The sequence below is a fragment of the Lepidochelys olivacea genome (assembly GCF_965140295.1).
Source record: "Lepidochelys olivacea isolate rLepOli2 genome assembly, chromosome: 5".
Classification (NCBI taxonomy): Eukaryota; Metazoa; Chordata; order Testudines; family Cheloniidae; genus Lepidochelys; species Lepidochelys olivacea.
In genome coordinates, this window is record NC_140415.1 from 33885866 (window position 1) to 33901227 (window position 15362).

The 15362-nt window shown below is 43.2% G+C and overlaps 1 protein-coding gene across 2 annotated transcripts in view; it reads left to right on the plus strand.

Moving 5' to 3' along the window:
* The window catches only part of ITGA1 (integrin subunit alpha 1), a 129474-nt gene that overhangs the window by 87678 nt on the left and 26434 nt on the right, over positions 1-15362 (plus strand). For both annotated transcript variants that reach the window (XM_084629156.1, XM_084629157.1), the window contains exons 16-20: positions 8036-8202; positions 8518-8654; positions 10369-10479; positions 11099-11184; positions 11382-11517. In XM_084629156.1, coding sequence (XP_084485282.1) covers positions 8036-8202; positions 8518-8654; positions 10369-10479; positions 11099-11184; positions 11382-11517 — 637 coding nt within the window. The remainder of the gene's footprint in view (positions 1-8035; positions 8203-8517; positions 8655-10368; positions 10480-11098; positions 11185-11381; positions 11518-15362) is intronic.

Genomic DNA, 15362 nt, shown 5'->3' on the forward strand with positions numbered 1-15362 from the left:
TCAAGTCTGGTCTAGTCAGGACATCTTTCAAGATTAGAAGACAGTACGAGTAGCAGCCATGATAGTGAAGCTTGCTCCTTTCACAGTCAACCAGCATCACAGTAGCTAGCTTTTCCTCTCACAGTCTCTTTTTGAGGACCCCAAAAGGGGAATGATGAGCAGACTAGTCCTCTCAGTATTGTCCATCTATTAGGCCTAGTTTCTAGCACACCAATTTTGGTTTTCTGATTTTCAGTTCTAGAATTTTCTTGTTTACAAAGCAGGATCTTAACACATACCTTGAGTTATATTAATAGGCCTTTTTGTTCAGACTAATTTATTTTTTGTCGCCTTTTTGCATCTTTTCCCATCAACATTTGCTATAGGTTATTGTGACATCTTTTAAACTTACGCTCACTTTTTACATTTGACCTTACAATTAGGGTAAATTTGCAGGCCCAATTATTATAGGAGTGTGTGTGTCCATTAAAATAATAGCACAAGTTAAACACCTAATTAATTAACGTACACACTCCAGATTGAAGGGTGGACTATTGCAGGAAAACGATGTATCTCACCTGTGTCTACTTGTTTCATCTCATATTTTAGAATTATCTATGGATCTTAATATTTTTAATGTCTCCCTGAGAGGAGGAATAATGAAAAAATGAAACTTGCTATATTATAAAAGGAAACATAATTTTAAAATTTTTATCTAAACAAAAAGACCCTATTCTTTTAGAATGTAGACAAAATAGAACCTGCAACATTTTCACTGAACTAACTGTGGCTTAAGATGTTATGGCAAAATTAAGCATACATTACATCTAAGGTCAAAAGAATAAATAACAAATCCAGCACTTCCTGTAATAATAATAATTAAACATATAAAATCCTGTTCTAATTTAAATGAACACCTGAGACTAAATTCAGTATTGGTGCTGAGTTTGTGATTACTGTCTGAATGACAGCTAGTCTATTCTAAGCAGATCCTGTCTTTTGTTTCCCCATTTTTCTTCTTTCCCCTTCCAACCTACTTTTGTCTCATCGAATTGTCTTGTCTTTTAGGCCCCAGTTTCGCAATGGAACCACTCACAGTGGGTAAAGTTAAGCATGTGTCTTTGCAGGATCAAGGGTCTTAGCCTGTCTTTCTTTGGGACAGAGACTCAATGTTAACAACCCCAAAAGGTCAAAATCATGAGTCAGACTCCAAAAATCATCAGATTTTCTTAACAATCATAAGAAATTTTAAAAATAATAAGTTTGGGGTCTTCTTATTTACATTCTGGCCTTTGAACCATTAAGGTGCCCTTGGGTTACATTTTCAAGCTTTTCTTTGACTACAAAGACTAGAAACTTCCTTTTTGTTTTTAAATGACAGCTAAGATTCTTACCTAATCAGTGATCCCCAAGAGCTGGGGCTTTAAGCAAAATACCAAATATCACAAGACTCTTGACAAAATCATAAGACGTGGCAGCATGGGGACTGTCATTTACTATATATGCCTGGTACAACAGAGGCCTGACCTGGTTGAGGCATCTAGGTACTTCAACATTAGATAGGTTAAGTCATAATAGTGAAAGCAGATACAACTTCTGAAGCCAATGAATGTTGTGCCTATTTATACTGGGCTGGATTTAACCTTGAAGTCAGTGAAAGTTTTCATAGACAAATCAGCGTTGTCTTATAAAAACAGAACAGAAATCGTCATAACAAATAATGCTTCTCCCAAGACTTTGCCAACCAGAATTTTGGACTTAGAACTACTTTTATTTTTTGCTCTTAATACATTTTATGTTGCCTCAGTGTGGTTTTAATTTGCTGGCTTTTACATACTTTGCAAACATCAGAAAAGTAAGAAGTAACAACCATTTTTGATAAAAATTTCAAAAGCTCCAAAATGACTTAGCAGACTAAGTCCCATTTTCAAAGCCCTGGTCTACACTAGGACTTTAGGTCGAATTTAGCAACGTTAAATCGATTTAAACCTGCACCCGTCCACACAGTGAAGCCCTTTATTTCGACTTAAAGGGCTCTTAAAATCGATTTCCTTACTCCACCCCTGACAAGTGGATTAGCGCTTAAATCGACGTTCCCGGCTCGAATTTGGGGTACTGTGGACACAATTCGATGGTATTGGCCTCCGGGAGCTATCCCAGAGTGCTCCATTCTGACCGCTCTGGACAGCACTCTCAACTCAGATGCACTGGCCAGGTAGACAGGAAAAGAACCGCAAACTTTTGAATCTCATTTCCTGTTTGGCCAGCGTGGCAAGCTGCAGGTGACCATGCAGAGCTCATCAGCACAGGTGACCATGATGGAGTCCCAGAATTGCAAAAGAGCTCCAGCATGGACCGAACTGGAGGTACGGGATCTGATCGCTGTTTGGGGAGAGGAATCCGTGCTATCAGAACTCCGTTCCAGTTTTCGAAATGCCAAAACCTTTGTGAAAATCTCCCAGGGCATGAAGGACAGAGGCCATAACAGGGACCCGAAGCAGTGCCACGTGAAACTGAAGGAGCTGAGGCAAGCCTACCAGAAAACCAGAGAGGCGAACAGCCGCTCTGGGTCAGAGCCCCAAACATGCCGCTTCTATGATGAGCTGCATGCCATTTTAGGGGGTTCAGCCACCACTACCCCAGCCGTGTTGTTTGACTCCTTCAATGGAGATGGAGGCAATACGGAAGCAGGTTTTGGGGACGAAGAAGATGAGGAGGAGGTTGTAGATAGCTCACAGCAAGCAAGCGGAGAAACCGGTTTTCCCGACAGCCAGGAACTGTTTCTCACCCTAGACCTGGAGCCAGTACCCCCCGAACCCACCCAAGGCTGCCTCCTGGACCCAGCAGGCAGAGAAGGGACCTCTGGTGAGTGTACCTTTTAAAATGCTATACATGGTTTAAAAGCAAGCATGTGAAAGGATTACTTTGCCCTGGCATTTGCGGTTCTCCTAGATGTAGTCCTAAAGCCTTTGCAAAAGGTTTCTGGGGAGGGCAGCCTTATTGCGTCCTTCATGGTAGGACACTTTACCACTCCAGGCCAGTAACACGTACTCGGGAATCACTGTAGAACAAAGCATTGCAGTGTATGTTTGCTGGCATTCAACCAAAATCCGTTCTTTATCTCTCTGTGTTATCCTCAGGAGAGTGAGATATAATTCATGGTCACCTGGTTGAAATAGAGTGCTTTTCTTCAGGGACACTCAGAGGTGCCCGTTCCTGCTGTGCTGTTTGCCTGTGGCTGAACAGAAATGTTCGCCGCTATTAGCCACAGGGAGGGGGGAAGGTTGAGGGGGTAGTCACGCGGTGGGAGGAGGCAAAATGCGACCTTGTAACGAAAGCACATGTGCTATGTATGTAATGTTAACAGCAAGGTTTACCCTGAAAGAGTGTAGCGACTGTTTTATAAAATGTGTCTTTTTAAATACCGCTGTCCCTTTTTTTTTCTCCACCAGCTGCATGTGTTTCAATGATCACAGGATCTTCTCCTTCCCAGAGGCTAGTGAAGCTTAGAAAGAAAAAAAAATGCACTCGCGATGAAATGTTCTCCGAGCTCATGCTGTCCTCCCACACTGACAGAGCACAGACGAATGCGTGGAGGCAAATAATGTCAGAGTGCAGGAAAGCACAAAATGACTGGGAGGAGAGGTGGTGGGCTGAAGAGAGTAAGTGGCGGGCTGAAGAGAGTAAGTGGCGGGCTGAAGACAGGGCTGAAGCTCAAATGTGGCGGCAGCGTGATGAGAGGAGGCAGGATTCAATGCTGAGGCTGCTGCAGGACCAAACCAGAATGCTCCAGTGTATGGTTGAGCTGCAGCAAAGGCAGCTGGAGCACAGACTGCCACTGCTGCCCCTCTGTAACCAACCGCCCTCCTCCCCAAGTTCCATAGCCTCCACACCCAGACGCCCAAGAACGCGGTGCGGGGCCTCCGGCCAACCAGCCACTCCACCACAGAGGATTGCCCAAAAAAAAGAAGGCTGTCATTCAATAAATTTTAAAGTTGTAAACTTTTAAAGTGCTGTGCTTAAAGTGCTGTGTGGCATTTTCCTTCCCTCCTCCACCACCCCTCCTGGGATACCTTGGTAGTCATCTCCCTATTTGTGTGATGAATGAATAACGAATGCATGACTGTGAAGCAGCAATGACTTTATTGCCTCTGCAAGCAGTGATTAAAGGGAGGAGGGAAGGGTGGTTAGCTTACAGGGAAGTAGAGTGAACCAAGGGGCGGGGGGTTTCATCAAGGAGAAACAAACAGAACTTTCACAGCATAGCCTGGCCAGTCATGAAACTGGTTTTCAAAGCTTCTCTGATGCGTACCGCGCCCTCCTGTGCTCTTCTAACCGCCCTGGTGTCTGGCTGCGCGTAACCAGCAGCTAGGCGATTTGCCTCAGCCTCCCACCCCGCCATAAACGTCTCCCCCTTACTCTCACAGATATTGTGGAGCACACAGCAAGCAGTAATAACAGTGGGAATATTGGTTTCGCTGAGGTCTAAGCGAGTCAGTAAACTGCGCCAGCGCGCCTTTAAACGTCCAAATGCACATTCTACCACCATTCTGCACTTGCTCAGCCTGTAGTTGAACAGCTCCTGACTACTGTCCAGGCTGCCTGTGTACGGCTTCATGAGCCATGGCATTAAGGGGTAGGCTGGGTCCCCAAGGATACATATAGGCATTTCAACATCCCCAACAGTTATTTTCTGGTCTGGGAATAAAGTCCCTTCCTGCAGCTTTTGAAACAGACCAGAATTCCTGAAGATGCGAGCGTCATGCACCTTTCCCGGCCATGCCACGTTGATGTTGGTGAAACGTCCCTTGTGATCCACCAGAGCTTGCAGCACTATCGAAAAGTACCCCTTGCGGTTTATGTACTCGGCGGCTTGGTGCTCCGGTGCCAAGATAGGGATATGGGTTCCGTCTATAGCCCCACCACAGTTAGGGAATCCCATTGCAGCAAAGCCATCCACTATGACCTGCACATTTCCCAGGGTCACTACCCTTGATATCAGCAGATCTTTGATTGCGTGAGCTACTTGCATAACAGCAGCCCCCACAATAGATTTGCCCACTCCAAATTGATTCCCAACTGACCGGTAGCTGTCTGGCGTTGCAAGCTTCCACAGGGCTATCGCCACTCGCTTCTCAACTGTGAGGGCTGCTCTCATCCTGGTATTCATGCGCTTCAGGGCAGGGGAAAGCAAGTCACAAAGTTCCATGAAAGTGCCCTTACGCATGCGAAAGTTTCGCAGCCACTGGGAATCGTCCCAGACCTGCAACACTATGCGGTCCCACCAGTCTGTGCTTGTTTCCCGAGCCCAGAATCGGCGTTCCACAGCATGAACCTGCCCCATTAGCACCATGATGCATGCATTGGCAGGGCCCATGCTTTCAGAGAAATCTGTGTCCATGTCCTGATCACTCACGGGACCGCGCTGACGTCGCCTCCTCGCCCGGTATCGCGTTGCCATGTTCTGGTGCTGCATATACTGCTGGATAATGCGTGTGGTGGTTGATGTGCTCCTAATTGCCAAAATGAGCTCAGCGGCCTCCATGCTTGCCTTGGTATGGCGTCCGCACAGAAAAAAGGCGCGGAACGATTGTCTGCCGTTGCTCTGACGGAGGGAGGGGCGACTGACGACACGGCTTACAGGGTTGGCTTCAGGGAGCTAAAATCAACAAAGGGTGTGCCTGTACATCAAGGAGTATTTCAGGCAGGACTGCACGGAGGGTTCCAATAAGAAATGGTGCACCAAAGTTATCGTTGTTATTGGAACAAGGAGGTTAGCCTGGCCTCTGATTGATACATGGCTAGATTAACCTCGCTGCGCCTTCTCTGTGACTGACTGCAGTGTGATCTAGACAGGGGAGGAGGAAAATGAGTACAAAACAAATCTGGTCTATTTCTTGTTCTGACCCACTCCATCTATCCTTTACATCTTTGGCTGGCAGCAGACGGTGCAGAAGGACTGCATGCCATCCACATCTCATGGCTGCTTGGCAGAAGATGGTACAGTACGACTGCTAGCCATCTTCATCTCTTGCCTGCCTGGCATAAGATGGTACAATACGACTGCTAGCAATCCTCATCACTTGCCTGCCTGGCAGAAGATGGTACAGTACGACTGCTAGCAGTCCGTATCGCCTGCCTGCTCACCATAAGACGGTTCAATAGGACTGCAGGACTAAAGAGAATGACCTGGTCAAGTCACTCCAAATTTAGTCCCTGCGCCCATGTCTGCCCAGGCGCTCCCAGCCGACGTGGCCAGGAGCACCTCGGACACGACGAGGACGACTACCAATCGTATTGCACCGTCTGCTGCCAGAAGGCAATGGGTTGCTGCTACTGTGCAGCAAAGCCGTACCGCGTCTGCCAGCACTCAGGAGACATAGGGTGACGGTTACCTGAGCTGGCTCCATGCTTGCCGTGGTATGGTGTCTGCACAGGTAACTCATGAAAAAAGGCGCGAAACGATTGTCTGCCCTTGCTTTCACGGAGGGAGGGAGGGAACGGGGGCCTGACGACACGTACCCAGAACCACCCGCGACAATGTTTTAGCCCCATCAGAGTGCTCCATTGTGAGTGCTCTGGACAGCACTCTCAGATGCCCGATTGTTTGCCATTGCTCTGACGCTGGGAGGGGCGCTTACAGGGTTGGCTTCAGGGAGCTAAAATCAACAAAGGGGGTGGCTTTACATCAAGGAGTATTTCAGGCAGGACTTCACGGAGGGTTCCAATAAGAAATGGTGCACCTAAGTTATCGTTGTTATTGGAACAAGGAGGTTAGCCTGGCCTCTGATTGATACATGGCTAGATTTACCTCGCTGCACCTTCTCTGTAAGTGACTGCAGTGTGATCTAGAAGAATGAGTCCCCTAGACAGGGGAGGGGGGGAAGCAAATCTGGTCTATTTCTTGTTTTGATCCACTCCATCTATCTTTTACATCTTTGGCTGGCAGCAGACGGTGCAGAAGGACTGCATGCCATCCACATCTCATGGCTGCTCGGCAGAAGATGGTACAGTACGACTGCTAGCAGTCCGTATCGCCTGCCCGCTCACCATAAGACGGTTCAATAGGACTGACTGCAGGACTAAAGAGAATGACCTGCTCAAGTCACTCCAAATTTAGTTCCTGCGCCCATGTCTGCCCAGGCGCTCCTGATCGACCTCACAGAGGCGACCAGGAGCACCTCAGACATGACGATGACGGCTACCAGTCGTACTGTACCGTCTGCTGCCACAAGGCAAGGGGTTGCTGCTACTGTGTAGCAATGCCGTACCGCGTCTGCCAGCATCCAGGAGACATAGGGTGACGGTTACCTGAGCGGGCTCCATGCTTGCCGTGGTATGGCGTCTGCACAGGTAACTCAGGAAAAAAGGCGCGAAATGATTGTCTGCCCTTGCTTTCACGGGGGGAGGGAGTGTGGGAACGGGGGCCTGACGATATGTACCCAGAACCACCCGCGACAATGTTTTAGCCCCATCAGGCATTGGGATATCAACCCAGAATTCCAATGGGCAGCGGAGACTGCGGGAACTGTGGGATAGCTACCCACAGTGCAACGCTCCGGAAGTCGACGCTTGCCTCGGTACTGTGGAAGCGCTCCGCCGAGTTAATGCACTTAATGCACTTAGAGCATTTTCTGTGGGGACACACACACTCGAATATATAAAACCGATTTCAAAAAAACCGACTTCTATAAATTCGACCTAATTTCGTAGTGTAGACATACCCTAAGTCCCTTTGACTTGCAATGAGATTTAGGCTCCTAAGTACCTAACAATCTCTTTAGAAAATGGGACTTAGGCTTCTGTCACTTAGATGCTTCTGAAAATCTTATCCTTTGTGCATTTCTATGGAAGGTCTGAAGAGTATTCCAGTAACTGCTCCTTTCCCATTATACAGTATACCTTATAGTATGTATAGTGTATGTCATTATCTGCCTATATCACTGTATGTATGTTCAGTAATGTACAGTATTGCACAGTTTGACAAGTTTGTTTTTAAAATGCTAAAAGATTTACATTATTTAAGTGTCTTCTTTTCTCTTGGTGTTTTCTTAAGGTCTCGTGATGTAGCTGTAGTAAATGTTTCCATGAATTTCACACCCAATAAAATCAATATCCAAAAGAAAAACTGTAATATGGATAAAAAAGAAACAGTATGCATAAATGCCACAATTTGTTTTGAAGTCAGACTAAAGTCTAAAGAAGATACATTAAATGAAACCAGTAAGTAGACAGCAAGTCATCGAATCTTTGCATGAAAACCTGCTCTATTTGCATTTGAGTTTGTTTTGGTTTGTTTTTTGGTTTTGGTAGGTTGGTTTGGGTTCCCTCCTCCCCACCAAAAACAGCATGCAACTCTGAAATGATTATTTTTAAGTATGATATTCACAATCTATAAAAATATTAAAATTGTTAATATTTTATTAGTTTATTTTTTAAAAAACAGCAAAAATAAATGGGGAGAAAAAAGAGTAGGGAGATGTCTATCTGCTTATAATCCTATCCACATAGGTTTTATTATTTCAATTATCTTTGTAGGTATACAGTATTGGGCTACGCTTGACTCACAAAGACAGATATCTCGAAGCTTGTTCATGGAAAGTCAAGAAAGGAAGATACAAAAAAATATCACTGTCAAAGGGTCAGAATGTATTAAACATAACTTCTACATGTTGGCAAGTAAATCATATAAAGTGGCTTTATTTTCTCATTGTTACACTACAGTTATCTCAAAGTGCATTTTTATTGCATTAATGCTAAAATAGATTAAAAAGGCTCCTTACATTCACAATCATTGTCAATAGCCGGTATACACATTATTAATCAGTTTCATAGTATTAATATTTCTTTGACTATATATTAAATTCTCCTAGCTCAATTTAATTTTTATTTCTTTGTTATTTATCTTTAAAATCCAAATAACACATTTGGGCTGAATTCATCAGCCATGTAAAGGATGGTGGTGATGACTTAGGTGTGAGCAAAAGAGTCAGCTGGAAGATGTGAGATGAAAGTGTAATTTGCACATTGGTGCAATTCTTTGCTAGTGTAACTCTAATTAGGGTTGGGACAGAGTATGTGTGAGATGACCAGAGCTAGACCTCTTTACTATGAAAAAATAAATGTAAAGCAGTTAGCAGTTCATATGAAAGGTCCATTATGATCACTGGTTTTATAGAATCATTAGGGATTTACACTATTCAATACCTATTCTTAAAACATCTAGTGCTGAATACTCAAAAGGATTTCGGCATTGTCACACTGAGCCCAATGACTGGCCCAACTGACTCTTTAAAGGGGAAAGAATGAGAGCACAAGCATGAGAATGACTGACTCTGTAGCCTGATGCTTGGACTACTTACCCAGGATGTGGGAGACACAGCATCCAGTCCCCCTGCTCCAGTGATTCTTTCATTATTTATCCACAGTGCAACTTCATCAACAGGAGAGACAGAGTGACTCCCTATATCAGAATATCCCATAGTATAATGGTTAGAGCACTCATTTGAGAGGTGGCAGCTCCTCCTCCTCTCCACCCCTCAAGCTGCTTTGTGTAAGCTCACCTATGGGAGCCCAATCCGTTAGGCAGCCTGTGAGCACATCTACTGCATCAGGCCTCTTGGGGGAGTTAGGGGACCAAACACCTTTCTTCCCGTGGTCTGTGAATCACGCAAGGGCTTAGGTGGGAGATAGGCATCTGGACGCTCACAGGGAGGCAGCAGTGCACTTGCTCAGAAACACAAGTGCCTAAGGAGCTTTTACAGCAAAAACTTAGGTGGCGGGCGAGTTGAGATGCCTATAAGGTCATTGGGAGTTTTGTGCATCGCAGTGGTCCGAGAACTGGGACCTACGTTCCTAACTCCTGTTGTGCACCCATATCCTAGCAACTCCACAGTTGCTTGCTGAAAAAATTACCCTACTGGTATATGATGCATAAGATTTGCTTGAACGTGCAATATGTGTAAGAATAATGGGCACAGATTCATCCCTGGCACAAAAGGGCACTCCATTCATGTCCGTGGGCCTCGTATTTGCCTATTCCAGGGCTGCCTTTGAAAAATAAGAAGTATAAAAGTAACTGTAAATGTTGACACATTTAAGATCTTGAATGATTGTGCATTGGTAGAGGGATGGACTAGATGACCTTTTGTGATCTTATGGGACATGTATTTTGGAGGTTTTGGTTGGAAACCAGCTGGTCGTCATTAGCTAACTAGACCAAGTTGTTCCTTTTCCAGATATTTTTCCTACACTGTGGTTCTGATGAGAATGAGACTGAAAAATATTGCACTTGGGGGGGTTCTCCGTATTTATTCTCCTTTAGAGGCTTCCATACCAATAGTGGTTTTAAGGGAAAATGTCAAACAGTTTCATTTATTTCATTTCTAGGACAAGCCTGATTTTCAGAACTCTGTAAAGGTTTTGTTGGAGTTCAATTTTTCCAACCCAGAGAATGGGCCAGTTCTCGATAGTGACCAGCCGAACTCAGCGTATGAATATGTAAGTCATTAAGATTCATTGCTAATATCTAGAGTATTTAAGCTGAGATTCACCCCTCTCCAGACAGTTCCTGCAAGGCCTAAAGCTGGATGGCTTAGTCCATAAATTGGCTAGGGCTGGACAGTGAGAATGGAGGGGCCAGGCTGGGAAATGCATTCTCCCATGAAACCTCCATTGGTGGGGACTTTGACTTCAGTGGCATTTGAATCAGGTTGTGAAGCTCTAACTGAATTTTAAAGCTGAATGACCTGCCCATAGGACACTCCAGCGAAAGGAGGCAGCTGTATCTAGTCTACAAATTAGAGCAGGGGAATGTGTCAGGACTCATTGGTACTATTCACAATTTTGCCACTGACTCACTCTGTGATTTTGGTTAAATCACTTAACCTTTCTGTTCATCCATGCGTAGGTATCCCTCTTCTGCAGCTGGGTAATAACACCCAATAATTTCACAGGGTAGCAGGAGGCTTCATTAACTAATAACAACAAAGGTCTCCATGACAGTCAAACAAAAGGTGTTTTATAATGTAAAATACATAATGACTTGAAATGCTGATACTTAGATTTTGATTATACTTACAACAAAATGTGAATACAACTATCAATATTATTGTTGCAGATTCCTTTCACAAAAGACTGTGGAATCAAAAATAAATGTATTACAGATCTCGTTCTGATTATAACAACAAGTATAGCTGGAGACAGGTAACTACACTGAAACTTAATATAGCTGCCATACTAATAAAATAGAGATTCTGTGTTCTGATAGAATACTGGTGATCAATGTTTTCTCAATCAAAGAGAAAACAGTATGGCCATGGGAAAAAGTTCCATTGCTTAATTTTTTTTATCAGTTTGTAATGTAAAGATAATTAACACAATTATTTTATTTTATTTTACAGTTCCTCTCCATTCATCATAAAGTCAAGCAATGATAAGTTCAACGTGCTACTGTCTGTCAGGAATAAAAAAGACAGTGCCTATAATACCAGAGTCTTAGTACAGTACTCTCCAAACATTATTTTTGCTGGAATTGAGGTATAGATTTTTCAATTTATCACAATCTGATGGAGAGATTTGAGGGGGTTGGTCTATTAAGCTGCTAAACTAGGGACATCAGTTTGAGAATTATCATGGGACTAAAATTAATTAGGCCAGTGCAAACCAAGCACCATTATGGTCTTTAAGGAAATGGTTGAGAAACAGTACTGTTCAATTGAGGATGATGTCAGAGCAGTGAAGATACATAGGGCCTAAATCTGCCTTCACTCCCACCAGAGACACAAGCTGGGTGAGGTAATATCTTTTATTGGACCAATTTCTGTTGGTGGAAGGGACAAGCTTTTGAGCTTCACAGAGCTTTTCCTCATGTTCTTCAGCTTTAGCCTGGATGCTCTGGTTATCTTCTCCAGACCTGAGGAAGAGCTCTGTGAAGTTTGAAAGCTCATCCCTTCCATCAACCGAAGTAGGTCCAATAAAAGATATTACCTTACCCACCTTGTCTCTCTTATATCCTGGGACTGACACAGCAACAGCATCAAAGCAAATTCATTTACATCAGGAAGACGATGTAACTCTTTTGACTTAAAGGAACCATATTCATTGGTGTAAGTGAAAGGAGGAATCAGTTCCATGAATGCAGTCTTGGAGGAGGCTCTGCATCATATCATCATAGTCAAAGGGCAAGAAGGAGCACCTACAGCAGCAACAGTTGGGAAGAGGGGATTATGAAATGCACGGGAAGGGGAGAATAACAATATGTGCTTTGCTGACATTCTGATATCAGGGGTACGGGGAAGCACCTTATCAGTTAAAACAAATATTAATAATAAAACATGTGATGACCTCAGGGCTATAGAAAGTTAATGATAAACAATTCTGAAGTTACCAAGATGATTGGTTTGATTAGATGTCAAGAATTTAAAATGTTGTTGATCTATTTATCATGGGCCTGCTTTTTAAAAGTGTGCATGTAATTATGTGCCTAAGTTGTGTACACAGTTTCCACCATTATATGTACAAATCAAGTATTTGTGCATACAAATGGCCAGTTAGATCCAGTGCTTGATTGCATGATTCCTGGTGTGTATGAAGTAAATGCTAGATTTATATGGAGTCATGGTAATTGTGCTTGCAAGTAGGCGTGACTGTGCATGCATTTTTGTGCATTCTGAGTATGAAACAAGAACATTATAGGAGAAGTGTAAACAAGCCAAGACAGCTGGGAAAGCAGAAGAATTAAAAGCATTGCACAAAGCAGTGAGGAAATAACAAATGTTGGACAAGAAAAGTTTTGGAATGAAGACACTCAACAACTGGCAGGAGCAGCAACAAAACAAGATATGAAAACGATATACAAAAGGGTTAAGGTGTACAGAAACACAATCAGGGCAATAATGCAAGTTGTCAGACAGCCTCCAGTGAATTAACAACCAATGTCAAAGAGGTGATTAAAGTCTGGAAAGGAACATTTTGACAAAATGCTGAACCCTGTAGTGGGAATGTGGATTAAAGATGTCTGCTGCTTTCATCAACTTCACAAAGGCATTTAATTTGGTTTGGAGTGAAGTATTGTGGAAAGTAGTAACATCTATATGGAGTTCCAGCTAGGATAACCGCAGTGAAAAAAGTTATGTATGAAGTCTCCTGTTCTTCTGGTGGAAGATTAAGCATCTGATTCAAGTAAGAGGGGTGTAAAACAAGAGGGCATGGAATAACCAACACTATTTATCATGTTCCTAAATTAGATGTTAAGAATAGTAGATGAGATGGAGGGTGTGACATTGTGTGATCTAGAATTAAGTTCTGTAGCTTATGCAGATGACATTGTACAACTGCCAGACACCTTTGATTTAAATATGATACTCTTCACTACCAGGGAAAATTGGTGTAGTCAACTTGGACTTACAATACATGCCAAGAAGATTAAGTGGTTGCATCTTGTGAAATGGACAATAGATGAAGTGTTGAAATGCAGCAGTGGTGAAGCCATTGAACAAGTGAAATTTTATGTGTACCTAGGAAGCTTGATCATTGTCGATGGTTCCATCAAAGTTGAGGTTAAAACATGTACTTTGGCTACCAAAGTGAAAATTTATCAAGCGAGTTTATTAACGTAGTACTCTGGAAGTAGCTGCATTAAATTAAATGGATATCAGAAGGCTTTAGGCAGTAGGGATGAGAGTTCTTCGGAAGATGGCAGGTATAAGAAGTGGGATAATGTTAAAAGAAATGAAGTTAGGAGGAGAGTAGAATGGCTGCAATCAAAAATATTATAATGGTGGGGACATTGGACAAGATAAACGGTAGAAAGGAAGCCAAAGAAAATAATGCAAAAGACAACCAGGGTCAGTCAGACCTAGAGGCTGATCAGACTTGGTGATGGAACATCATACATAGGGACATGACCAAGCTGGGCTTAGTGGAGGTACAAATCATGGTCCAAAATGAATCATAGGACTGGAAGGGACCTTGAGAGGTCATCTAGTCCAGTCCCCTGCACTCTTGGCAGGACTAAGTATTAGCTAGACCTTTCCTGACAGGTGTTTGTCCAACCTGCTCTTAAAAATCCCCAGTGATGGAGATTCCACAACCTCCCTAGGCAATTTATTCCAGTGCTTAACCACCTTTTGACAGTTAAGAAGTTTTTCCTAATGTCCAACCTGAACCTCCCTTGCTGCAATTTAAGCCCATTGCTTCTTGTCCTATCCTCAGAGGTTAAGAACAACAATTTTTCTCCCTCCTCCTTGTAACAACCTTTTACATACTTGAAAACTGTTATCATGTCCCCTCTCAGTCTTCTCTTTTCCAGACTAAACAAACCCAGGTTTTTTTTTTCAATCTTCCCTCATAGGTCTTGTTTTCTAGACCTTTAATCATTTTTGTCACTCTTCTCTGGATTCTCTCCAATTTGTCTACATCCTTCCTGCAGTGTGGCGCCCATAACTGGACACAATGCTCCAGTTGAGGCCTAATCAGCGCGGAGTAGAGTGGAAGAATTACTTCTTGTGTCTTGCTTACAACACTCCTGCTAATACATCCCAGAATGATGTTCGCTTTTTTTTTTTTTTTTGCAACAGTGTTACACTGTTGATTCATGTTTAGCTTGTGGTCCACTATGACCCCCAGATCCCTTTCCCCAGTACTCCTTCCTAGGCAGTCATTTCCCATTTTGTATGTGTGCAACTGATTGTTCCTTCCTAAGTGGAATACTTTTCATTTGTCCTTATTGAATTTCATCCTATTTACTTCAGACTATTTCTCCAGATCATTTTGAATTTTAATCCTATCCTCCAAAGCACTTGCAACCCCTCCCAGCTTGGTATCATATGCAAACTTTCTAAATGTATTCTCTATGCCATTATCCAAATCATTGATGAAGATATTGAACAGAACTGGATCTAGAACTGATCCCTGCGGGACCCTACTCATTATGTCCTTCCAGCATAACTGTGAACCACTGATAACCACTCTCTGGGAATGGTTTTTCAACCAGTTTTGCACCCACCTTATAGTAGCTCCATCTAGGCTGCATTTCCCTAGTTTGTTTGAGAAGGTCATGCGAGACAGTGTCAAAAGCTTTACCAAAGTCAAGATATACCTGTCTACCACTTCCCCATCCACAAGGCTTGTTACCCTGCCAAAGAAAGCTATCAGGTTGGTTTGACACAATTTGTTTTTGACAAATCCATGCTGACTGTCACTCATCACCTTATCTTCTAGATGTTTGCAAATTGATTGCTTAACTATTTGTTCCATTATCTTTCTGGGTACAGAAGTTAAGCTGACTGGTCTGTAATTCTCCGGGTTGTCTTTATTTCCATTTTTATAGATTGGTACTATATTTGCCCTTTTCTGGTCTTCTGGAATCTCTCCAGTCTTCC